At 42.9% G+C, this 26,026-nt stretch overlaps 1 protein-coding gene and 1 long non-coding RNA gene across 2 annotated transcripts; one reads left to right on the forward strand and one right to left on the reverse strand.

Annotated features, from left to right (window-relative positions):
• The first annotated feature begins 10 nt into the window (after positions 1-10).
• On the forward strand, positions 11-25,666 carry LOC121086479. The gene is made up of 3 exons (XR_005827383.1): positions 11-99; positions 10,891-11,010; positions 20,523-25,666. It is a non-coding gene; the product is annotated as an uncharacterized LOC121086479 (long non-coding RNA).
• PPP1R17 (protein phosphatase 1 regulatory subunit 17) lies at positions 210-16,783 on the reverse strand. The gene is made up of 5 exons (XM_040590299.1): positions 16,702-16,783; positions 10,347-10,459; positions 8,364-8,516; positions 6,752-6,913; positions 210-385 (listed from the first exon to the last, which is right to left on the reverse strand). Exons 2-5 carry the CDS (start codon positions 10,426-10,428, stop codon positions 306-308), a joined length of 477 nt encoding a protein of 158 aa, XP_040446233.1. The 5' UTR covers positions 10,429-10,459; positions 16,702-16,783; the 3' UTR covers positions 210-305.
• Positions 25,667-26,026: the final 360 nt, after the last annotated feature.

Below are 26,026 nucleotides of genomic sequence, written 5' to 3' on the forward strand. Positions count from 1 at the left end.
GCTGCACAAAGCTAGATCTGATCTGAGGTGGATTCCTCATTGACAAAAATCCTGGGAAGCTGCTTTTAGTAAACCAAGAAAATTCTTCCAACCCCACATGTAAGTGAAATTTCTGTCATCATCTCCTAGGATGCTTGCTGGGATTTCATGAGATGCAGATGAGCACTTGAAGGTAATTTAAATTCAAGTGCATGCTTGAGAAAATTATTATTTATAAAAATGAAAAGACTTCTTTTTTATATGTGCTGCCACTTCGAATGACCCAGAATTATTTGCACTGCATTATTAGAAATATCACAGTAATCTTAACTGGGGATTGTGGCTCCATCCTTTTCTTCATCTTCCATAATCACTGTTTGTTTTTCTTCTGTAAGCAGCTTAGTGCCTTAAAAACAGAAGGACACACAAATAATAAAAAAAAAAAAAAAAAAAAAAAAAGAGACGGAAAAAAGGAGTTGATTTTAAATATTACTTCTTTAGAAAATTTCAGGATAATAAGAATTTTTCATTCCTCTCTAATTTCTTCATTCTAACGTAGTTTTTCAACATCATGGGAGTTACTCATTTATTTTTGGCACACCAGTCTCCTGATACTTAGTGAACTATAACTGGATCACTGCAATTTTATCTAAAATTATCAGGGAATCTTAAATCCAGTCTTTTTCTGCTACCTGGGAAAAGGGATACTGAAGTTTCATATGGGAACCTGTTTGCTACAAGCATTTGGGAAGCTAAAAAAGAGAAAGAGTTTGCATGATGAAATAAATACTGTGATTAATCTATGTGACTGAGTCAGTTTATGTGAACATGTGTATGTTTTCTGTATGTATATAGTATTATTACGTAGATTTTGCAAATGCAGATGCCAAAAGGGACGAATGTTAGAATACCCACATGCTAAGTGCTGTCCCCACTGAAGTTATAAAGTATCAATAAACTGCAAAAGTAACCAAATGAATGCTAGTGTGAAAACACTCAGGTTGTGGATCATACCTTCCACAAATATCTGTCTCCCTGCTCTTCTGTGTCTTTTTCTCTTTCTTTCTTTTATACTTAAACCACTAAATCCACCCCTTACGGATCTTGAGTCTATGTGATACCAAGGTATCAGTTACTTTAACTGCTCTGTTAATTAGAAATGAAATTAATAGAGTGACGAGAGAACAATGCATTAGGTAGAAAATGTTCTTGATCCCTATTTTAACAGATCATGTTGGTTTTGCCTGTTGCACGTAAAAAGCATGTGATCTGTAAGAGATATTTTATGCCCACATTCCTTGGTGTGGAGGCTGACATAGTCTAAAAACAGGATGAGGGTTACCATTGTGTCAAGACCAACAAAGTTGCTCCCTAATTCAGTCTCCTACTGTTTGCTCTCAGTCTGTGCTAACCAGCTGAGTTGTTCTGTCAAAACCCAACCTGTTTTGCTTCCTTCTACATCGAAAGCCCTCTCACAGAGAAGGCTTTCAGTCCTGACAAGGTCTGAAAATAGAGCAATGCCACACAGGAAGAATTTCTTCAACTTTGGAGTCTTTTCAAGAGGTGATGAATTAATGAAAATATTAACCTATACTGCCCTTCATTTAAGTTAGCTCTTGCTTCATTTATATGCAGTTCTTGTGAACTAGCTGGTTTCAGCGGGACCATGAGATAAACTGGAAAACATGAATGAATATTATTTTGAAACACAAAGGACTTCATTTGTTCAAGCAGCAAATGATTAACCACCATTGTTAACTGTGAAGAATTATGCTGTTTTATGGAGATGGATGTAAATGTTCCCTGTTCAGACTTCTATTCATATAGACAGCTTAGGCAAATACAGACATTTTTTTTTATCCCCTGCTGTGTTTGGGATTTGGGTTGTGGTTTTTTTAAGGGGGAGTGGTTTTTTGGTTGGTGGTTTGGTTTTGGGTTTTTTTTGTTATTTTTCTTCATGGAGCCATTGAGGAATGAGGAAAACATAACTAAAATATGCTTGAAATGTGAAGCTACAATGGATCATTTGATGAGAGCTAACCTGTTTTGAGCGTAAACTCAGGAATAAGAGATCAGGAATGTGAGCTAAATAAAGCTGTGTGCTTTGTGATCATGTCCACTCTCTTCTTTAAATTACAACATGATGAAGGAAACGTATGTTTATGTAATTCTGATGGTCTGGTTATAGCACCTAAACTAGCTCTTTTAGAGCAGATGCTATAGAGGCAGCTGGAAGGTAGCAGCCAAAGCAGAGGTCCCCAGCTCTCAGCAGGACCCACATCAGCAGTGTGCTAGGTGCTTACCACAATTAACAAGACTACAATACATCGTTATCAATGAACCGTTTTGGTGGCTGATGAACTCCAAAGGTTTTCAGTTCAGTTCAGGATTCAAAGCTCAGAGGAGGACATAGCCTAGAACTACAGGTTAACCTTCCAGACCATGGACTACCAGCAACTTCAAGGACAGCTACACACCTTTAAAATCAGCCTTTCAATGCAAAATAGTGGAGAGGGGATCCAAATGTGATGTTAAAGCTAGAGTGGTTTCTCTGAGTGTGGGAGAGAAATGTTTTTCTTTGATACAATGCCTCTGATCACTTGTAGAGAAAGTGTGCTTTACTAAATGCAGTTTGGAAATTTTGGGTTTGAAGGAGTGAGCAGGATGTTGGGCTTGGGGACCATTTGTAAGTCCATCTCTCTCTGTGTACTGATGTAAATTACTTGTCCTCCCTGGCTCTGTTTTCCCAGCTGTGTGTATTATGAAATGCAGCTCATCCAGCAGATCTCTGTTAATACTTGCCAAGAGATGTGACTAAAGAAAGCAGAGTAGAAATACAACATAGTCATGTTCTCCCAACAGAACTTGCAACTACTTACAATTTTCAGCTAGAAACTAGGATCACAGAGGCAATAGAGCTTCTGTTAGGAAGCTCAGGTGTTGACAGAGGTTGCCAGCTTAAATCAACCATTTGCCAGGTGCCACCTAGATCTAAGCCACTCCTCCTGGTTTATAAATCAGTAAACCAGCAAGATGTCACTGGTTCCACCTGATTGCCTGCAGGCAACTCCTGTAGGTGTCCTGGAAGAGTATTGGAGTGCTCCAGTCACATCACTTGCACAGGAAAATGGCAAAAGGTGAGATGAAGCTGCTCTGCTTCTGCTGCGTCACTCAGATTTTCAGGGGTGTGGTGGTGTTATCCTGAAGGACCTACCTTAACTGGTTTTCTAGGGCATGAGAGGGAATGAGTTTGAAACCATGGTTTTACTAGTTATCTCTGATCTGATTAAGAAACCCTAAGCAGCCATATTTCAGAAACTGCAATCCCTTATTTCCATGTGTATTTATTTCCATTCTTGCTCAAACCTACAAGTCTGAAGACCTCTCAGAAATACTTCAGTTAATTGCATGTATTACTAAGTGCAGATAGCAATAGAGCATCCCAGAGCAGAGTACAGAGGTTTGGGATGCCCAGACTTAGATATTTAAGCTTAGCCTCCTGCAGGCAACGGTTAGACCATGGATTCCTCCAGACAGTAATGTTCAGATGCTATTGTATCAGCCCTTTTTCTGCACCCACATTTCCTATTTCTATTGGGTGTTTGCAAGGGGTAACACTTTCTAGTTCTCACTTGGATCACATGCCATACAGTAGATATGTTGATTTGCATCACTTTGTGTGGTCTCTTTGACTTGCTTTTATTTGTGATAGAAAATATCTCTGGCTACACAAGAAGGAGAGGGACTGTCCTAGAGTGCTTATAACCAGCTGGGCGAAAGTGAGTGAGATAATACAGTTGCCATGTTTTAGCTATGTTTACAACAAAGCTATTTGTGTGGACAGCTGCTTAAAAAGATAATCTAGTAATTAATCTTGTTACTACAAACAATTAAGTGTAGTTTTTTTGAATTGGCATCTGGAAGTGGCTTTTGGGAAGGATCTGAAGGGGAAATGTTAGAAATGGGAACAATCCTTATTAGCAGGTCACAAGGGATACATGTGACACTGTGTGCTGCTGACTGCAGCACCACTGGTAAAAGGGAGACAGAGGCAGAAAGGCCTGCTTATATTTATTCAGTGTACATAGCCCTGATGGGGCTTCTCAGGTCTCCTAGTCTATAATTCAGGTTCTATTTTGCACCGCAGTTCTGCAAGAGCTGAGTTTGTTTGTGCTCTGTCTGCTACCTGATGGGTTAACCCTGAAAGTAAACAAGTAGTAAATATTGGACCAACCATCAGACACAACGAGTCACTTTTTCATAGCAAGTCACGGAGCCACCGCTGGCTAATCACAACCAGCAGAATGCTGTAAATCGGTATGTTTCTTGAAAAGAAAATATGCATCCTTAGAGTAGGGAGGGGATGGAATTCAGGCATGCAAACACCTAGGCTGCTTTGCCCCTGACGCTGGCACAAGTCTGCCACTGGCCGTCAGTCACTCGAAAACAGACCTACAATACAGGATCTGGAAAAGCTGTCTGCCGGAGAGGCAGAGTCTAGCAGGCTGCTTTGAATCCATGCTGTGTGCTGGAAGGTGGCTTCACCAGTAGGCAAGAAAGTGGCGTTGGAGGGATAATTGAAAACAACTGAAAATTACATTAATTTATATCATTTTCCCAACAGCAAATGCACATGGTTTGAATTTTGCCACCCTTTTGAAGGTCATTGCATTTTTTCCCCTTTCCTTTCCTCTTTCCTTTTGAATTTTTTGATTACCAAATATTTTAGGGATTATAACATGTTTCTGTTACCATATAACTTGTATTATCGTCTTCTTGCATTGAAAATTATTAAAAGTTAAAGAGGAAGTCCTCATGGGAGGCAGAAGAACCTTACTGTGGCTCTTATTTCTCAAGTGCCTACTTGAGGCAGTTAAAGCTAGGGTAGATACCTGAAGTAGTAAGTGACTTCATGCTAATCCAACCAGAGTGTTGCTGAGACAGGTCAAGGAAATAATCCACCCTTGCTGCATCCTCTTAGCTAGCAATTGCATTCAAACCAAACAAGAGTCAAGCCTCTCAGCTTCGCTGTCACACATTTTGTCTTTGATTTCTATAAAATGTGCTTCGCTTTCAGGTTCTCATTCTCTGCATATACCCTGAAGTGCAAAGAACATACTGCATGTTCAAAGGTGCTACAAACAGCTAAAGGCAGATTTTCTAGGGAGTGTTATTTAACTGACCAAAATAATCTCATCTCTCCTTCAAGGTCCACTAGAAGGGTAGGGTTTAAGTATGATACACAGGACTAATATTTATTACAAATGGCTTGATAAATTTTGCCTCTGCTTCTGTATCAATCCCTAAAAACCTGATTATTCCCCCCACCCCCTAGATTTATTTGTCATGTGGAATTCCAGGTAATTGGCTGGGTAATTTCCTCCAGCAGATCATTATCAATGCTCTATGCTAAGTATTTTGAAGTGGAACATTTGCAGTTGGCTCAGAAGCTGTATGACAGATTTAATTTCCCCTTGCAAATAATTGGACAAGGTTTCCAGTGACTCACAGCAGCTCTGATGCTGCAAGCCATTGCAATGCTTGACTTCAATGAGCAAATAAAAAATGTATTTTCCTTAGGCAGATCAATATGCAAGGAACTATTCACCACGCTTCTGCAAACTTAGCCATACTCCTCTCTGCTTTTGGGAGTCTCACGCTGATTAAATGAAAAAAAAAAATCTTGCACACTTTTATATAAAAGTCAGTTATGAAGGCTCAGATTCACAAAGAAAGATGTCTACAAATGCAGGTGCCCATTTGGATTGATGAAGCCATTTGCACACCTTATAATTATTAGATGTACAGGAAATTCCATTCAAAGTGTACCTGAAAGTCAGGTGCTTGATATACATTGGCCCTGAGGGACTAAGCTCAGTATCTGCCTCAGGACCTCTTCACTTAGTGTGTCTCACTGCTCATTGGTGCCAGCCCACAGCAGAACTCGCTCATACGAGAGATTCCTAAGGGAACAGTGTTTTCCAGTTTTGGCTCCAGTTTTGGATCTGGGGTTTGTTTGCTTTTTGTTCATTCATTTGTTGCTCCATCCTGTGATCTGGAGGGGGCTAGAGCACAGCACAGAAACTTGCACTAGTTCCTGCATCCCTACCTAGCACTAGTAACTACCATTTAAACAGTGCTTTGTGCCTTCAAAGACCTTCAGAAATACTGATGAATTGAGGCTGTTCTGTGACAGAGGAATGTGGGAAACACAACAAGTAAAGGGTCTTGGAACCCAAGCTTGGCTAGCTGGCTCCATATGGTCACCAAGCAAATTAGCTGCTGCACTGTGTATTATGGCAGAAGCACAGAACTGTCTTTCAAGTGCTGTTAACGAGAAGTTCATCACAGCTTTGTTTGCTCAATGCATGTCAGAGACTGTGGAGTTAAGGGGAGTTTAATCAGGACAGCTTTGCTCTGGGATGTTTGAGGCAGTGTAAGCCGTGTTAGTGCTGGTGACCTAAAATTTTGCATGTGCTCATGTTTGAAAAGCAGGAGAGTAGTTGGCCTTTCACAAAAGCAGAATTAAGTTTGCAAGAGATAATCAAGTGATGTAATGTCTTCTCTTACTCCCCCTCTCTTCTATCCCCAGAGTGTGAGCAGGGGGGTATGGAAAAGACTTTCCATGAGCTACGGCTGTTATATACTTTGACCAAATAGGTTCAGTACAGCAGGCAGAGCAACCTCCTTCCAGCTCCTTCCCAGCATACCTCCAATATTAGCCACTTTCTGCTGCTTTTTTGGAGCACCTTTACCCAAGTACGTTTCTTACCCATTATCAAGGGTGGGATGTGTATTGCAGGCGTATCTTTTCTTCTGGGCTTTTTCTGCTCCAGTTCAGTGTTCTGAGAGCCTGGACTCACTCTCTCTCTCTGTGGCTTCTCTGTGATACCGTACCTTTTCAACAGATTATCAGAAAAGTCTGAAAGTATGCCTGCAGGCAAGAAAAAAGGGACATGTCACTTAAGCCTTGTTCACATTTAAGAAGTTTGCATCTTGCAACTTTCCCAATGACTACTCTGAAGTAAGGCTGCATGAACGCATGATCTGTTCTGCATGGTGTACCTACTCTTCAGGTTTTGCAACGGTATAGGTTTCCTCCAAGCTGATTATATCCCATAGGCTATAGACAGTGATGCTATCAGGCCAGCTGGTTTCTGGTTGTACTTAATGCACTAAACAGCCCGTCAGAAATCATGGTAAAGATGAGTGCAATCAATGAACTGCAGAAGCTTAGGCATCTTATCAAAGCAGCTTAATCATATGGATGCTCAAGCCTCTGCTTGGGAGCAATGTGACCACACAGAAATGGCCTGTTTTAACTAGTGAAATAATGTTTTCTTTATGATATGGCTACTGCAGGCACAAGATGCAGCTCTCCAGCCTCTGAGCCACTTGCCTAAGAGAGAATTGCTGAGGGGAAGATACATATGAAAGCTGAACAGAGTCAAGTTCAATATCTGGATTACAAATACTGGAAAATCCCAGCTGCTTGGTTTTGACTTGACAAATTGTTGCAGATACGCAGGGGACCATGCAAGTAGTTACTGGCTAACTCCTCTGTGTATGTGCAGCATGGGAAGAAGAACTCTATGCAGCTGGTACAAGAATCATCTCTCTCCCTGGAGAGTACAACAAGGAGGGCTTGTTAACAGAGAGAAGCAACAAACATTGATTCCCACTTCTGATCTTGGAAGATTGTCAGGTTTCAGTGGCAGTCTCCTGCTCATTCTTCCCTTCTTCCTCCTACCAGGTTGGTGGCATTTGACCTTGCAGCTTCAGAGGTCTGTAGCTGCACAGCAGCAGGAAGCATCCTACCAAGGAGCCACTTTGCTGCTCTGGTGGTTTCTGGCTTCCTGAAACACCTGCCCTTTGCCAGAGTCCCCATAAGCACAAGAGCCCCGAGGTTTCCAGGAGGAACAACCTGCAGCCAGCTTATGGGCTTCTCTGGTGCCCTCCTAGCTTTATCCCTGTTCAGCCTCCTCCTGACCACTGGGTTTCACAAGAAAGTGCAGGGGCTGAACTGGATCCTTTTTGATTTTGGGCCAGATCGAATCGGGACATGGCTCAGCAGCCATACATAAATGCACATCATTTATCACATAAAGGCAACAATACTATGAGCTCCAAGGCAGCATCCCAGAGTACACATCGGCTCACCTTGGTATTTCCAGACCCTGTAAGAAAACCCTTCATCTAACAAGGAATTCCTTGGAGAAAATCACCCTCTGCGTGCGCCTGCCTTCCCAGGCGCACACAGCGTGGGGCTACATTCTTGCCCACATCCCAGGGGATGTAAGTGAATGAGGGGTCCCTGGACCTGAGCCCAGATGCAGTTCCCTCAGCTGAACTGGGATTTTGAAGTCAAGAGCTGTAGTGCTCACCTGTTAGAGGTGGTGGGGTATGCAAAGCTGGTGTATCTTTTCTCCTTGGCTTTTTTTGCTCCTGTTCAGTGTTCTGAGAAGCTGGGATGGTTTTACCTTTCCTTGGTTTCTTTTTGAGGTCACAGCTCTTAATCAACTGCTCTGAAAGATCTTCTGCAGGGGGGATGAAAGATGAATAGAAATTAAAACTGAAAGGAAATAATAAACCAGATGGTGAAAAGAAAAGCTTTAATAATATGCTTTCCTCCAAGTAAATTAAAATGCCTGTAGAGAAACATCTCTGAAATAGGAAGTCGGCACAAGAGGCCTCTGTGCCATGCTGTGTGGGAGTCAAATGCTTTAGGTGGTCCTTTGCGTTGTAGGTGGTAGACATAAAGCCGAGGGAGAGCGCTGCGGGCAGCTGTGCGGTACGTGGCAGAGGGAAGGCTGCACCATCGTGTGCAGCGGTCCGATGGCCACCCGTTTCATCCAGCGCCAGCTGTGTGGGCTGTGTCTTCAAGAAGTACAAGGGCGCTTTTGTGAAGGAAGGATTTACGTGTGTCGGGTTGGCCTGAGTTATTGGTAAACTGAGCCAGGGCATTGTGCCTTTCAGCAGCTGGCTGGATTTCCAGAGCCTGGTATTCGCTTTTGATTTACATAACATTACACTGGATTTTTGGGTTTCCCTTCAAACAAGCCTTGACTCAGACGGTCAGCATGGTTTTCTGCAAGGCTCTGCATTTCTGGGTGCTTATGCAAGCTGAATATATTGTAGATAGCCTGTCATTAGCGTCATCATGCAAACCAATGCTTTGATTTCTTAAAAGCTGCTTGTCTGGCTTCAGCTGGGTCCCCCTCACCCCTACCCAACCCCTGACTGCAGACTTGGGTGCAATGGGACTTCATCCCAGGCTCTCACACGCTATTTGAAGCAGCTGTGTGCCTGCAAGCCTGCAGGTAGGCAAGGGAAAGGTGACCTCCGGGTGACGTCCTTGTAAGATGTGGCATCTTTTTCTGGCCCTCACAGGCTTCCTGCATGGTTCTAATGGGCTCATTTAACCTCCTGCTGCCTCAGTTTCCCAGATGTAGAATGGGACTTGTTCTGTACTTGTTTAAATAAGTAATTCTATGGAACAACTATGTTTGGTATTACCAGCAGTTGTAAAAGTGGTGCCTGTGGCTAGAACTGCCATGTGGCAGAGGCAGAACTAGCATTCCTTGCAGGAATCTTCCTTGCAGGCCAGATAAACAAAGTTTATAAAATTGCGCTCGCCTGCGGTGAGACATTTCTTTTGACAAGCAAGTGAAATTGCATTTGTATTTCATTGTCATCACAAGGGTAACAACAAGCAAATAGAGGTGTTTTTTTTTTTTTTTCTGGGTTGCTAAATCTTCATGACAATTTTGTAAGGCGAGAGTGAAGTAATAGCATTTAAAGCAGAGGCGAAGGCCATGAATATGCAAAAAGCACATCTATCAATATGAAGTCTGATATTTAGGAGTGTGGCGGAGCAAAGATGCCTCTGGTACTCTCAGTGCAAAAGTTATGTATGAAATAGTTCAAGAGTGGAAACAGATTGACAATGAAGGAGAAGTATTTAGAAACCTGCCCCAGTGGGGGCAAAGAGGGTGTTTGAAATGTTTTACTGAAATTGCATATGGAAAACATGTTCAGGGAAGGCTCCTCTATATCCTAGCTCTCAGTTTACTGTAGTATAAATGAAGAAACTCCCTTACTTTCTGTACTACGGAAAAGAACAATGACTCTCTTTCCTTTCTGCTCGTTAACTTCACTCTAGAGCTTCTGCTGATATTTATATGCAGGAAAAATGCTCTTTGCCTTTCCATCTGGCATCAGAAGTATCAGCAGAAGGTGTAATCTATCACGTTTCATGAGGGCTCAGTTGTGTTGCCAGAGGGGAAAAACGGACACTGGACAGGACCTAATGCTGTGAAGACAACACCTCTCTCATTACTGCAATGACATCATCTAATAACACTTACCTAAATGGTTACAGTGTGAATCTCGCTTGTCCAGTCTGTCTTCTGGGATATCAAGTGGCTGAACACATTCTGTTGACATCATTGAAACAGGCTTTTCTCCCTCTTTGAAGCTACTACACAAAAAAAAAAAAAAAAAAAAGATGTGGGGGGGTGGAAACAGCCGCATGGCAAAAAGCAGACGTAGTGGTGTTATGTATCCACTTGCTAGCCAGATCAGGAGAAGTTCTTGCCTTCCAGCTGCTCTCTGTCATGCAGTCTGCTGGCCTGTTTTGCTCATGCATGCTAAGAGATGCATTTATTTGCTGCTTTAGTTACCCATGCAATAGCCCGTTCTTCCACCTACCGTGCTGTAAGCAGCCCACACTAGTGTGGGAGACACAGTCAGTATTCTTCTGTGGAGCCAACGTGTCTCATACACAAAGTAAATGCTAGAAAGGGGATGTTCTGGTTTTCTTCTCCATTTTTTTTCTCAACTGTAAACTAAGGATTTTATTTGGTATTTATCATACAATCTAAGTAATTATTAATTCTGTTGTCTTAAAAGTTCAGCTCCTCTAAGAGATCTTAGATACTCCTGAAGACTCAGGTGTGAGTGCTGCCCTTGAAGATGGCCAGTGTCCACAGACCCCAAAGCCAGCATGAAGTAGACTTATTCATCACCTTGGTAAGAACATGGGAATCCATTTCACAAAGCTATTCAAGTCTCTGTCTCTCTGGACTGCTGTTTTTGGCTGTTTTACCCCTTTTATTCACAACTGCAGGGGGTTCTGGAGCCCAGCCTCCTCCCTGAGCTCACCCAGCATCCCCCAAGCTGTGATTTGCTCCTGGACTCGCTCACCCTGGGGCCACCCCAGATGCCATTACAGGGAGAAGGAAATTAGACCATTTTTTCACTGCTGAGCATTTATTTCTATGGTTGCTTAGTAGAAACCTGTCAGAATGGCACAGCAATATTAAAGGACAAAACCCTCAATGTGACGGTGCAGTCTGGGCGATCTGGGTATCCCCCCTCAGCCAGCAAAAGCTTGGGTAGTTTCTCTACTCACAATCTCCGTTCTCAGGGAATAAGAGCAGACTGTGACTTCCTTGTAGAGAGGAGGAAGGCAAGGAAGAGGAAAAAAAAACCAGGAGACAACTTGAATGGTAGAAGAAAGAAAGAATTGGAAAATGAAGGAAGGAAGGGAAGATGGAGAAGGAAAGATAAAAAAGAAAGGTGAAAGAACAGGCAGTTGGTGGGAAAAAAAAGTAAAAAGGAGGATGGGAAAATAGGAGACTGTACTCTGGGAGTTTGGTTTTATCTTGTTGGAGGTAAAGAAACTACCTTATTATTTCTCTGTAGTGGTTGTCAACAAGAAACAGAATAGTAGGGGGATTAACCTCATTCCTATGACTAAACTTGTACCTTTATAAGGAACAACTAATTCTCAAGCAAAATCCAGTCACATAAATATTTGCCAAACAAAACATGAAAGGTCACACCCATAATTGTGCACTGAGCTAATTCTTCAGGGGATGGAAAAACATGTCCTAAACTCCACTGACTTCAAAGTGAGTGGGGCAACACTGGCTGACAGTGATAAAGGTCAGGAATTGACTCATAGCGTACATATGGGATTAACTCCCATACCCGTCTGTATACCAAATTCACAAAAAAATTGTAAAATTCTACAAATTCTTCAATATCTTACTGAATCAGGTTTGCATAAGGGGCTCGGTCTCTGGCTGGTCACTGTAGGACTGTTCCAGTCCAGCTTCACGTCTGCACTGAAGGATTTTGCTGCCTGGAGACTTCATTTGCATTTACAGAAAAAATAACCTTCCGTTTCAGAGGACCCTGCATAAAGAAATCTTTGAATGCACCGTAGCATGGTATGGTTGCTCTGTTTATCCAGTGTATAAATAAGCAATAGCTATGGCTTAAAGTAGTCGTAGCTTTATTTAAAACAAAAACTTATTATCTGGCCATATGAAGGCTCACACTGCATTTTGTGATTTGAGGGGGAGTGGTTTTCTTCCTCAATGCCATTTGATTTTATTGGATTTGATAAGGGTGTGCTGGCTAAATATTATGATTGTAGGGAAAATGTTCTTTTCTGAAGGCTATTCTGTTCATAGTGTCTGAAACTGTATCCAATTTTAATGAAAACTTTCTGGACTTTTTCTGAATAGGTCTTGAGGCAAAAAAGCTGAGGATAGATAGTAAAATCAGTAGTAAATTATAGTGACCAGAAATGCATTGTAAAATATGATTAACTTCAGTTTGATACATTAAGTTGTTTCATTATTTCAACTAATAAAAATTAAACTTTGCAAAGAGACTTAATGTAGGATTGGTATATGCAGATGATGAAAGACATCCTTAATTATTTTTTCTTAATAGTTTGAAAAATAATATTCTAAAATAAATCTCTTGGATACATCTTCAGATTTTCATAGTCACAGATGCCAAGCTCTTGACATCTTCAGTGCTTTAAAGTTCAGCTTTACAGCCTAACTTTTGACAACCTCCCCCTTTTTTTTTTTCCTGCAGCCAGGGAAATCACCTTGCTTACAAAAGTGTTTCCATGCTGCACGTTGTGACAGTCTATGTGACAAAAGAATAAAAAGAGAAAGATTAGCAAAATGTACCAGGAGTTTTGGTATCTTGGGTGTATATATATTGCATACGATGTGCGAACCAGTGAGTGCTGTTACACCCTGTGGCTGTGCATTACATACAGAGCTCTCTTTCAGAGAGGTGATGTATGTGAGCATTGTAATGGTGCTTTCCCAAACCACCAAAATCAATTCCTGACCCTAAAGAAACAGATTCCCCGGTAACATTTCACATGGGGAGAAGGAAGACTGCTATGGCAACTGTATGAAGCCATTAATATGCCTTTACAAATGGAAGTGCCTTGTTGGATTTTTGTGTGTCAAGTGCAACTTTTTTTTTTTCCTAGCAGCCTTTGTGCTGGCATGGTTTGCACTCTGCTGCCATCAGTCACCTTGGTTAGTTGATGCTTGCTATTTATGTGATGGACTAAGGTGGGTTTTTTTCATGTGCCCTATTATATTTTTTGACATAATGATCCATGTTGACCCTTTGTGCAACTGTAATGGTTGCAGTGGAGCTCTAAATCACGCTTAGCAGGAGACACTTCCTGAAATGCATATAGATTTTTCCATATGAGTTGGGATTCAATACTCATTTAGCCTGAGACTTTGGTACAATGCAGCTAGGCTGTACCACCCTGCTGCAGAGAGAGGTGCCTAAAGGAATCGCCTCGAGGTTCTTCTGGGAAAAGCAGAGCTGATAGAGATACCTTAAATGCTTCCCTGAAAGGTGAGACAAATTCTGGCTTTACCTACATAGTTTTGCATTTGCTTCTGGTAAAAACATTCGATAGGATTGGCTCTGCTGACAGAGAAGAGCAAGGAATGATGAGGCAGATGAAAAGTGCAGGTATGTGTAAAAGCTACTTTAGCCTCATGTGGATGAGCTTTCATGCTGAGTCACTTCATGTAACAGCAGGACTCCTTTGGGCATACACACTTGTAAGAGATGGTAATTCAGATGACAAATATCTGAACTTTTCACTTTCTAGTTAGCAGCTTTGGATTTCTAGGTAGCTTAAAGTCGCTATTTTATCCCTCCCCTCCAAATTCTCAGTTGTTGTATTTGCTTGACTAAGGTGCCCAAACAAAGCTATCCAAAGAAAGGAGATGTACAGCTCCTACCACTCACTAACAGTTTTCAAACACATGCAAATAATAGGATTCCTTTCTTTGCTTAAATTGTGGGTCTCCATCAAAAAGTCCAGTGCAACCAGTTCCAGACTTCAATTAGGTAAAAATATTTTGCCTAAGAGTTGGACAAATAAACCAAATTTGGTTTACTATTTTAACGTGCAGTTGGTTTAACGTATATATGTCACAAGTAATCAGGCTGGAGCACAGGGAATACTCAGCAAAGCTACTCTCACATATTTCCTCCAAAATGATGTAGATCTTTTGAAACAATCTGAACATGTGACATTTAAGCCAACTTAAAATGAAATCTCATGAGAAAAACCTACCTTGTAAGATACAAAACTAAAGCTTTGAGAACAAAACTAAAGACCTGGGTGTTTTCCATTTGATCCTGAGCTAGGCACAGAAACAGCTTTGGGTAGGAGAAAGTTAAATCTCCATTTCTTGCCTCTCCTAGGATTTTATCTCCTAGGATCTCTGCAGCTACATGGAGATCAGGTACCTATGGATAGTTGTACCCAGTCTCAAGGGACAATGCAGTTCTCAGATGAGTCATCAGTAGGTGATCTTATTTACCTATAAGATGGAGAAACAAATTTCTGAGCTGCATGGAAAAACATGCGCTAGTTTGCAGGACAGGCGTACTCACTAAAGAAACCATTGGCATGTTGACAAAGTTGTTACATAAATAAAGTACTCTTGAGAGCATCCTTGTTGGGTGGCACCAGGCAATCTGCATTTAAGTATTTATTTTGGTAGGTTGCTAATAATGGTGCTACAGAAGCGTGTATAACACTACATACCTATTTTCTGCCGGACCCAGAGCACTCCATAAGAACATGGTTTTACCATGAGCCAAGAGGAGGAGAGTTCAAGAGCAGAAATGGAGGCAGCTGAGGCCCTGGGGTGGGACAGCATGCACACATGTTTGTCCACATTCCTGTAGGCAGGGCCTTGCTTCTGCTGATGCACTCAACATTTGGGAATGGGAATGACTGGTTATAACTTACAGTGTGCTGCCCCATGCTGACAGGAGGTGGAGGATGGACCACAACAGCTACAGTCCAACCTGCACTGAAGGCAGCGCTTCACTGCCCTGCCCAAAGAGCTGCTCAGGCATCAGTGTTTGCCCTTTAAGGCTGGTGTGTCTCCTCCCACTGCACCCACACTTATGGGCTCCTGGTAGGTTTTGATTATTACATTATTTTTAATTGCTTTGTCCCATTCTGGCTGGTTGCAGCAAACACCTGAGCAAGGAGGGACCGGCAGGCTCCCAGCATCCTTGCCTGCTCTGCTCCCTAAGCCTATGTGGGAGGCAAAGACAGACCTGTACTTCCTCCTGCCACGTGTCCTCTGCAGGCACCTATAGCGTGAGCAGGCCACTTATTTGCACTGTCATTTACAGCTATGTAAAGAAGAAATAAGATACTACAATCTGAATATAATCATCTTGCACCCACCTACCCAATACAGAGCTCATCTGAAACAGCCCAGGGGCACGGTACCACACCTGGCTGCATTTGGGTCCTTCCACCTGCACTCAGCAGGCAGCCTTGGTGCCTTTACCAGCAAATACCCACCTTCATCCATACACCAGCCCTATCCTAGCCCTGTTACAACTGCTTTCTGGACAAATCTTGTCAATAAGCAAGGCAACCTGTCTCCTGCAGTCAGAGTAGGAAATAGGTGCCCTAAAAGTAGGTCTGGGTGTTCCTGCTTTGCATTTCAAACTTTTTATTACAAGTTTTACTATATCAGGGTGACATCTTCCCGAGCACAGAAGACAGTTTCATGCTACTGCACAGTTTCTTCTTCAGTTATTTGGGCACTAGGCTGCTCACTCCAAGCGTTCTTATCAGATTAGCCTGATTTTTGTTTTTCTAGAGTATACTTTAGGAAACACTTAGGTATTTTAAAGTCTTATCCAGGTGCTTCCCTCCACTAAAACTTTTGCTACTAATAACTGTGTGGATGTAGACAGAAACGCCACAGAACTGTCTGGGAGCAGTTTCCTGTCACAGACAGTGTGTTTGTGGGGGCTAGTTCAACACCCCAGCTGGGCTGTGGACTGACTGTCTCCTATAAACTTGTGGGGAAAAAAAAAAAAAAAAAAAAGAAGCCAACAGTCAAACTTTGACTGATGGGAAAAAATGAAAGATACAGCTGCAGAGGTTCTGGTCACAAATGTTTTGTCTTTGGAAGTAATAAAAAATACGAAGTCTTAATTATTTCCTTGAGGTACAAACTAACCTTTGCAAGTGCCGACCCTTTGCAGTGGGATAAGAAGTCCTGATACCAGTTCCCACTCTGCTGGCTTGTATGATCTGCTTGTGAATTGTCGCAGTGGTTAAAGTTAGTTGAAGCAGTTGTCTCTAAAGCAAGCTCCAGCCCACGACCCCCAGCCATGCATTCCAGCCTCAGCACGGTCACACCCCAACTTTCCCCTGCGTGGGACCATCCCCAGCCCACTCCCCACAGACTGAGGACCCCGGCTTTCCTGCGGGTGACACAGGCGATGTGCCTTGCTGGTAGTGGCTGCGAAAGGAAAGGGGGAGGAAAAGAGAAAAACGCAAAGAAAGGAGCAAAGCAAGGAGCCACCCAGGCGGGTGGATGAAGTACTTACGAAGCGGTGCGAGGCGGCGGGACTGGCCGGAGTGGGACCGGGCTGCGCTGGGGCTGCGGCGGATGCTCCCGCCCGCCTTATCTAGGGAGCGGCGGGAGCCGTCACTATGGCAACGCCGCTCTCAGGCGTCCTCCGGGGGGCTGGGGAACAGCATCACAGCATCACCGCTCCCCTGCCCCGCCGCAGGCCTCTTTCCTTCCTCTTCCACCGGTTGCTGAGGCCGAAGGAAAGGGAACAGGGTGGGGAAGACCGGCAGCGCCTCAAGGCGAAGGCATCTTTCCTGCCAGATGACCAAGAGCTGCAAAAGCTACTGCTTCCAGAGAAGCAGGGGAGGATGCAAAATCTTTGGCGCGGAAAACCAAAAGGCGAGCTGCAGCCGCCGTGTCAAGAGGCGCAAAGAAAATGGCAAGGGGAGGGAGCGAGGCTGATGCTGTCTGGGACCCAGGGGAGTGCTGAGGATAAAAGTGGAGCAAGGAGGCAGGGCACGTGTCTAGGAGCAGCACCATAAGCACTAAAACTGATGGACACCATCTCTGGTGCTGAGGTTCAGTGATGACTGCAGCGTTTGTGTATGTATCTGGCCACAGCTAGTTACACAAGCGTGGCATTCACAGGGCTGGGCAAGGAGTCTTCTGTGGCTGCCAGCTGTTTGCCAGCAGGGATTGGTCTCTCCCAGTTTAGCCCATGCCTTCGGATGGAGCTGTTATTTCAACTGAGGGAAAAACATACAAACATGCCTGATGCTGGAAAAGCTCTGGGGGAAACACTCAGCAGTAGGACAGTGAACTGCCCCTCTCTTAACATTCATTTGCAGCAAAAATGCTTGTCTGTGTATTAAAACACCTTTAAAACACCTTTAAAACCTCTGACTGCTCACAGTTGCGGTTACTGGTCGTCTTTTTCCCCACTCAGCCACTGCAATTCAACAGCACCAGCGTGCACTGCACACTTTAAATTAGTCAAGGTTTCCTTTGTAAATAATACATTGTACAGAAGGCCTAAAGGGGTGAAGTGTTAATTGCCAGCCCTGCAAACTGTGCAGCACCCTTGGATCCTGTGTGCTTCAGGTGTGGTTCTGCAAAGTGCCAAGCTTGTTAAATGCTCTAAAGGCACCACCTGGAAGAGCTGGGAGCTTTCCCCATTGATGTCTGGGAGAGATAAGCACAGTCCTTACCTTGCAGAGTATCAGTTGTGTGTGTTTCAGTGTCTTGGAGACCCGTCTTTAAAAATACATGCTTACATTGCTCTGGAAAAAATGGAGCACAGGGGCCTAAGTAAAGTACACTAAGAATTTTGTTGGCAAGATTAAGGTTTCTAAAAGAAAAGAAAAAATAAAATAAAATAAAAAAAAAAAACCAAACCCAAAACTCCTCCAAACCACACAACCCCCAAAATGCCAATAAAAGATCAGTTTTTATGAGCTGCCCGTTTCCATATAACTTTCATTTTACTTTCAACATTGTCAAGACCTCTCCTTTGCAGTGACTTTTAACTGAGCCCTCTATTTTTACACTGAAATGCCTTTTACTTAGAAACATAAGTAATTTCATATTCTCCTATGAACTCAGAAAAGTCAGAATAAGACCACTAAAGAACAGGCTTATGAAACAAAATGCTCAAATCAGAAACGTGTTTCAAAACTCAGCTCAAGATTGCCCTTTAATATTTCAATTGTCCTGATTGAAAAATTGAGTCATTTATAGCACTGGAAAAATTCCCTGAGGATGAGAAAATAATTTCCTGTTCTACCCACCAGATCTCAAGGATGCTTTGGGAATATTACAGGATAGCTTTACTCACAAGGAAAGTGGCCTGTCACGCTCACCAAGATCACACATCCAACCCTAGTTACCTCTTACATGCGTCAGGTACTGCCCGACGTCACGGAACCGTTTTACTGCAGTGGAATATTGATCCCAGCCTTTCCAGAGGGGCTGTTGCATTACCAGTGTGATGGAGGATTTACTCCCAAATCTGATCTTTTAAATGTTTACAGTTGTTGTCCTGCTTGTAAGAGGGTTGGGACTCCTGCCAGCTCTATAATCCTTCCTGTTCAGTTATTTCACAAACACAGCCTGGAAAATAGTCTGAGTCTGTAATAAATCTGCACTTTAACCCCCTTCCCTCGTATGCAAGTATTCCCTTCAGCACTTGGGGAACTACTCATGTAATTAAAGATAAGCACATGTCTAAAACTTTCCAGGCTAGTGCTTTAGAAGACAGGCAATGGAGCTTTGACAGATGGGAAAGGAGGAGACGATCTAATAGGAACCAGATAGATACACAAATACATACACATACATATTCATTTGGTCACCTTATAAATGTTGTCATAGGTATAAAACAGACTGTGATTGATTAAATAAGTTACTTTGCAGCCAGAGCAGTTTGATCAGTAGATCAATGTGCAGTGTTGTGTTTTTGTATCGAACAGGCTGCTTGATGTACAGTCAACACTTGCTGGTTAATGTGGTTTCCCTTTACATTGTAGAGGTTAAAAGTGCAATAGATTGAAACCTGCACTCAATGCGCCAGCTTCTCAGGCGAATTGTTACAAACATTACATTTGCCTTTATATCTAAAAGAGTATGCATATAAGGGCATAAGCTGCATTTATCACAGACTCAAACATAGAGATAACTCACGTTTTTTTAAACAGAAGGCTTACTTCAGGAAAATCATTGCCACATCCTGAAAGGCAGCACACTTGTCCTGGGTCCAAGAGGGAAACAATCTGTATTTTCTGTACTGCTGAGTGTAGCCTTCGAGGCTGGAGCAGTCTCTAAGGCCCAGAGGAGTCTGGGGTTTGTATCTACCCTGACAGATGGCTCTCATGCAAACGTCCTTCCTGCTGCCCCTGCAAAGGTTAGGGGGATTATGAAGGAGTCCTAAAAGGTTGGAAGAAAATAACCACATTAGAGTGGCAAGGGGAGTTTCTGTAGCAAGAGTCACAGCATCATGACAAGACTCTTTGTGCAAAGCCAAGGGAAAAGAGTATCACACTAAGTTGACATGAAAATGATTGTAGATTACCCTGTGCTTTTACATTTACATAGATAATTTAACATTTTCTGTTGTATTTAGTCTATAACCAAGTCTTCCTGCTTACTTCAGGAGGAGTAAGCCAGAAGAAAGCAAGGAAAGAAAAAGATGTGGCTTTAAATGAGGGACAAAAAAATGAGGGAGAAAAGTTTTCAAGTTTGGTGCTCCTAAAGACTCCGGTCCACGTTTTTTGTCAATCTTCACATCAGGGGGCTTTGCAGGGGTTACTTTTAGGGAAAGACAGATGTAAAAATCCAGCAAATGGCAGATGGTAGTGGAAAACTATATTCCAGGGAGACGTGGGACAAAGCAGTAGCAGATGACCTCTGGCCTGTGTAACTTGTGCTTCTCCTTAAATGCATCACCGTTATGCAGCACGGAGCAAGGTGGGAGCCAGGCTGGGGTGAAAGCTGCCCTTCACCTCTGAGAGAAGTCTCTTTCCTTCCCTTTCAAGGTACATTAGATCTGTCACTGTCATGTTGCTCCTTTTTCCTGCAGCCCCACTGCCACTCCTCACCCTACCCTCTAACTCCTTGCCTTAGTGAATTAGGTGCCAAACTTGTGTCTTCCCAAGCATTTAACACACAGGGTCTTTCTACTAAACCACCACGGACTCGACAAGATTACAGCATTTGCAACTACGCACCTGAGCATTATATCTTCAACTATCATCACAACCCTCCTGTGCTTATAGCTTAAAATATTGAACAGCTTCTAACACACCGCTGTCTTTGCTCTCCTTTCTAACGCCCTCCACGCTGTCTGCTTTGTTTTACTAGGCTGCAAACCTGGGAAGAAAACAACTTCTCTGGCTGGAAACAGAATGCATAGGTGTGAGAAACACCAGTGCCTGCAACACACGCTTATCTCTCAGACTAGGGACAGAGACTTATTAGCAAACTCGGGCTGTGCCTGTCTGTGCCTAGCAGCAGGATGGCAAAGAGATGTAGACATCTCGGACGTGTCCGTGAACATTCCCGACAGAGGATATTTTGGCATGTGTTATCCAGTACACGCTGTATTAAAAGCGGAATAAACCAGGCTTGATTGAAATCTGACCAAAAGGCTTTCAACCCAGGTCATGAAACCCAGAAGAAAAGAGCAGGGCCATCTGCATGGGAGGGTTTGGTTTTCAAAGAAATTCAGGGAGGGTGAATACTGCCTCCTCTCAACTTCCCTGGGAATTTCCAGTTTTCTGCAAATATCTTGAAACATCCTACTCACCCTTTGTTCTTCATGTTATAGCAAACCATGGACTCTTTACCAGGAACTTCCAGTTTGTGGCTGGCTCAGATCTTGGAGGGGGACCTGGGCAGAGGTGCTGACTTGTCCAGCATTCTTCGGTCAGTGGCAAACCATGAGCTGCATCTCCAGCATTTCTCAGCACCTCCTTTCTGTAGGAAAAGGGAAGAACATATCTTTCCATATCCTGAGGGTTTGTTGTTGTTTTGTTGCTTTTTTTTCTTTTGACTGTACAAAGGAAAATAAACCTAATTTTCAGTACTTAAAGTCCTGAAAAAATCAGTAGACAAAGAACTGTAACAGAGTAATTGAAGCTGGGTAGAGAAGGCAGAGGATGGGAGTTCAAGGAAGCAGTCTTCTACATGCCACATCTTTACTACTTCATTCTGGGTGTCACCATCGACTGATGTCTAATGTAAATCCTTACCTGGTCACGCAGCTGGCCCAGTCAGAGCCCTTATGGTTGGCATGTGATGATGGCAGGCTCAGGACTGTCGTTTTCTTATCCGGATATGATTTTGAAGAAAACAGTTGGGTTTGTGGTTTTATATATACACACACACAGAGAATATATATACATGTTGTGGTTATTGTAATTTGTAATTCTAGGGATTTTGAGAAAATATTTCTACTTGCACAATTAAGGAGCTACAATAAAGGTGTTAAAGAGCCCTATATTTTGTTGACCAGTGAAGCAAATCAAAACACCTCCCAGTCCACTTATGAGCAGCTTATTTGAACACCGCTGTCCTTAACAGCTTGCTCTAAAGATCCCTACAAAGCATTTCTATATTGTGTTGTTGAGAGAAGGTGTCAGAGTTGGAGCACTCCAGCCTCCTGCAGCGTACAAGGATTTTTTGCAGCCCACCGATAGCTGCCTGGTTTGTAGCCCTGCCTCCTGAGGATTGTATCTGTGCTAAAGGGCAGAGGGGAAATAAGGGGATGTTGCATCCCATGAACCTGAGAAATCTCAGGTTGCCCAGAGGATAGCAGTGGTGCTGCACCAGTGGCAGCAGTCGTGCACGGCTTTTGCCCTTGTCTTCATCCAACATCCCTCAAATTTCAGATTACTGATGCAGCCCATACAACAAAATGAAGGGAAGGAGGAAGGAAGCGTGCTAATGATCTTTGCTTGGTTGCTATTGCTAAACAGATTACTGCCTGATATTCAGAGCAGGATGGTGTCCTCTGTCTGGGATGATGTCTTCCATTATAGGTGATGGTACAAAGAAAGTCGCACAAAATATTTCAAAGGCAGAAAAGAAACAATACCACCCCTCCACTGGTTGGAATTTGTAGAAGCAGCTCTGCTTCCATTGAACCCAAGTCTAAAATTCCCCTTAATTTCAGTGCCTGCACTTCCAAGTTTGCAATTCTAATACCAAAAAGGTGTATTAGTCATTAGCATTTTATCCATTCTTCCTATAACGTCAATAGAGCTGAGCCCAGCTGAAGGTTTGGCAGCAGGCTGCTGAACACCGAGCCCAGCATGGGCACATTACATTTCCTTCATTGGAGACATATAAACTTTGCTTCATGTGGGATTTGTGTAAATACTTGCACAGATTCCTTATCTGCAGAAGCTTGCTGCTAGCAAGTTGTTAAGCTCATTAATAGGGCAGAAGGAAGATTGTGATCCTATAATTTCCAGTTCAATTATTATAGAGTGCACAACATCCAAATTCTACTGCAGTCCAAGGCAAAACTCCCGCTGGTTTAATGGGGCCAAGATGGCACAAAGTTAATTTCCCAACACAACATTAAGAACTGGAAACTCTCCCAAAAGAGTGACTTCAATGGAGTCTGGACCTCGGGAGATGAAACTCTCTGTTGTCTCAGAAAGGCAAATTTTGTACCTTACCAGAAAGATGTTTCTAATGAGGCAGCCATTAGAATAAGGAGCATTGCCATGATACACAGAAAATGTGCTAAATTAATTAGCTAATGCAAGACAATTTCTGTTGGGCCTGTAGAGTTTTGACATCACCAGAATGAACTGGGCAGCTTCTCTTGCCTCAAGGGTAATCACATATTCACATTCAGCACTGCTGTTTCAGCCCACACAGTACTGGGGAAATGCCTTCTCTGAAGCCATATCATAGTGAAATGCCATCATCTGGGTTAAGTGAGGGGAACAGCGCCCGGGTGATGTCACAGAGAGGATGTCGGCGAAGCTGGTATGCGGTGGGCAGCATCTATTTCAGTTAGATGAATAAAGACTGCTTGGGTTCAAGCGGTGTCCAACCAGTCAAGCGCCTCTTTGCCTGTAGCTTAATTACATGCCCATTCTTTGGTAGGTTTCCTACTTATCAGTAATGAAACATCAGAACAATAATTGCTAATATCAGGAAATTTTGCAGAGGCAGGCGAGAGCTGCCTCTCTTTTCTAATGGTCCAGTGAGACCACAGAGGGCTTCTTTTTGTTCAGCAGGGCCAGGAAATTATTAACATAATACATGACAGAAAAGGCAGACAGATCTTCCAACAAGTGAGTTTTGAAAACAAGTTGAACTGAACTCTCTTTTCATTATATGAATTGTCATCTGCCAAAGGAATGACGCATGTTTGAACCAAACACCGTGAGCTTCCAGCTGCAAGCAAACCTCCATGAGGATCTTGTGGAAGGGTAATAGTAGGGCGCCCACTTTCTACAGTCACTGTCACAAATGCTTCTATGCATGTGAAAAGAGGACCAGAGATCTTGTGAAAGCAGCAGTATGGGTCCCTGCTGAAGGTGTTCTGGTGACAGTAAATCCAGCCTTCCACTTCACCCTCTGGATGCACTTACAACCCAATATAAAAGCTGCAGATGCGTACCTGTAAAGCCAGGAGAGAGAAGAGCCTCCACTTCTTCCCTGCTCCCCCTTCAAGGCACCCTCCTCAGGAGCAGTATTTTTATGGCTTCCCTGTTAGAGCAGCAGAGAGAGGAGGTGATGGTGGTGGGAAGATGCAGGGAAGGAAGGGTGGGCATAGTGCTGTCGGTGTTCCAATTAATTTCTAATTATCTATGTCACGTGGAATACCTCCATCCATCCAGACACACCACACTCCTGTCTGTAAAATCCACCCAAACTTGGTTTGTTCAGGATTAGATGGAGACGGTGTGCATGGGATGGAGGTTGAACCTGTTTCACTCACCTTTCCTGGGGGCCCCAGGGACAAAAAGAGAAGGATGCATCTCTCTCCTCTCCACACTTTTTTTTTTAATTATTATTTTTAATGATCTACCATAGAACCTAAGAGCCAGGCTTTGTGTACACCAATGCTAAACTGGCCACCAGTTTCCGAGCAGCAAGACCTGTTCCCCCTCCTCAACCAGCACAGGCATTGCTCCAGCTGGCACAGGGAAAACCCTGCCTTAATCAGCATGGGGAGACCTGCGAATCTCATAAGGCAAGTTCTCTGCTGTGGATCCTCTGTGCATCCAACATAAGCCTTTTGTTCCATCTTGTGGGGTGGCAAATGGGTAGCTGCTAGGACCTTTGTAAATAGCTGTGCATAGGGTTGGACAAAACAGACTGGAAAGTAGCTTCTTGCTCTAGCTTAGCAGTGTTGACTTCTGCTAGCAGTAGTAGAAAAAGCCATCAAACTGATTTTCATTACAAAAGCCAAGAGTCCATCTGTGCTTCTGCAGGGAGCACATCTATGGACTAAGAAGGTCAATGCTAATGGGGACTCTCTAAAAGCAAAAATTTATACTGAGACCTTTAGAGAATTTTGCAAATCCAATTCTCCCTTTTCCAAGTCTTTTTTTATTCATGTACACACAAAAATTAAGTAGTCTTGGATGGTAATTCAGCACTGGAAAAGTACTAGCCATCCCTTATTTTATATAAAAGGACTTAATTTTAGCCAGAAGGGGAATGGAGGGTTATTCTTGCTAATTAGTTCTGAAACTGAGTCACTTTAGACAAGTCACTCTTTCTTTTGGGAATAAATGGGCAGTGTGAAAATGGTGCTACATCATGCTTCTTGGGCCTCTACAGGATTCAGAAAGGCCCAGATAAGAAAATTCAGCTGGCTGCATCCATGCCATGGCTGGCCCAGTTATAGGCATCACTTACTTATACCTCAGCAAGGTATAAATAACAATGTCATGATTGAAAACATCAGGGCTTCTTCCATCTCATAAAATTGGGAAGAGGGAATGGTTTTGTGTAGTTATTGATTTCCAGCTGCTTAATTAGTGTTTACAATATCTCTCCTTGAAAATAGCCATGTGCATTTCATTCCCTACTTGCTTGTTTAATTTAATTTAATCAATTGTTACACACCTGTTTCCACTTACTTAAAACAAGCATTATCTGCAGCATAACAAATATGGAGTAACATTAAAAGCAATTAATCTTTATCCTTGAAGTGTTTCTCTTGGAGTGGTATAATTAAGGACCCAAGCTATAAAAATATCCAGATATCAAATTTATACCTTAAAACACAAATAGACACTTAATCTTCTTTTGAACAGTACAGGCATATTTGAACATAGACGCACAGAAAGGAGGAGTAAGAAAACTCCTAGAAATTTCATAGGAGACTGCAAAAAACCCTTTTGCTGAAAGGTGATGCTCTGCTAATGAATTAAGAGACAGCTTCACAAGACAGCAAGCAGGTATTCCTTAGGCTATACCTAAGAGAGATGGTAAAATCAAAGAGTAATCTATCCATGGACCTTATGTCCAAGCACATACATTGCTGCTCACTTTCCTAATAAGATACAGAGTGACACATCCAGCTAAGCTCCTAGACCTCCTGCTTATAGGGAAAAACTTGAGCAAGGCTCAAAACTGTAGGGCAGTTAAAAAAATACCACATACACACCTTTTTTTTATTCTTCTTTTTCGTTTAACAATGTCTGAGCTCTTGCTGGTGCCAAGCACAACGTCCAGAAGTCAGGCAAGGCCAAGATGCTGGACCCAAGCACCATCTGCCTTTTGCTGCCCGGGACTGTAGCATGGCTCTCCCACAACCTGCCCAGCGGGTTGGTGGGCTCATCCTAAGGCACCTTTAAAAATCAGCTTATAGACTCTCCTTTCCCCTTTGG

Source organism: Falco naumanni, chromosome 4 (genome assembly GCF_017639655.2).
Source record: "Falco naumanni isolate bFalNau1 chromosome 4, bFalNau1.pat, whole genome shotgun sequence".
NCBI classification, from domain to species: Eukaryota; Metazoa; Chordata; class Aves; order Falconiformes; family Falconidae; genus Falco; species Falco naumanni.

Bases quoted from the DNA above. Each gene is read 5' to 3' on its own strand.
- PPP1R17 (XM_040590299.1), bottom strand. From the start codon at position 10,428: ATGATGTCAACAGAATGTGTTCAGCCACTTGATATCCCAGAAGACAGA. The intron at 6,914-8,363 runs GTGAGCACTACA...TCTTGCCTGCAG, and splicing joins TACCCCACCACCTCTAACAG to GCATACTTTCAGACTTTTCT. The intron at 386-6,751 runs GTAAGAAACGTA...TCTGTTTTTAAG, and splicing joins CATCCCACCCTTGATAATGG to GCACTAAGCTGCTTACAGAA.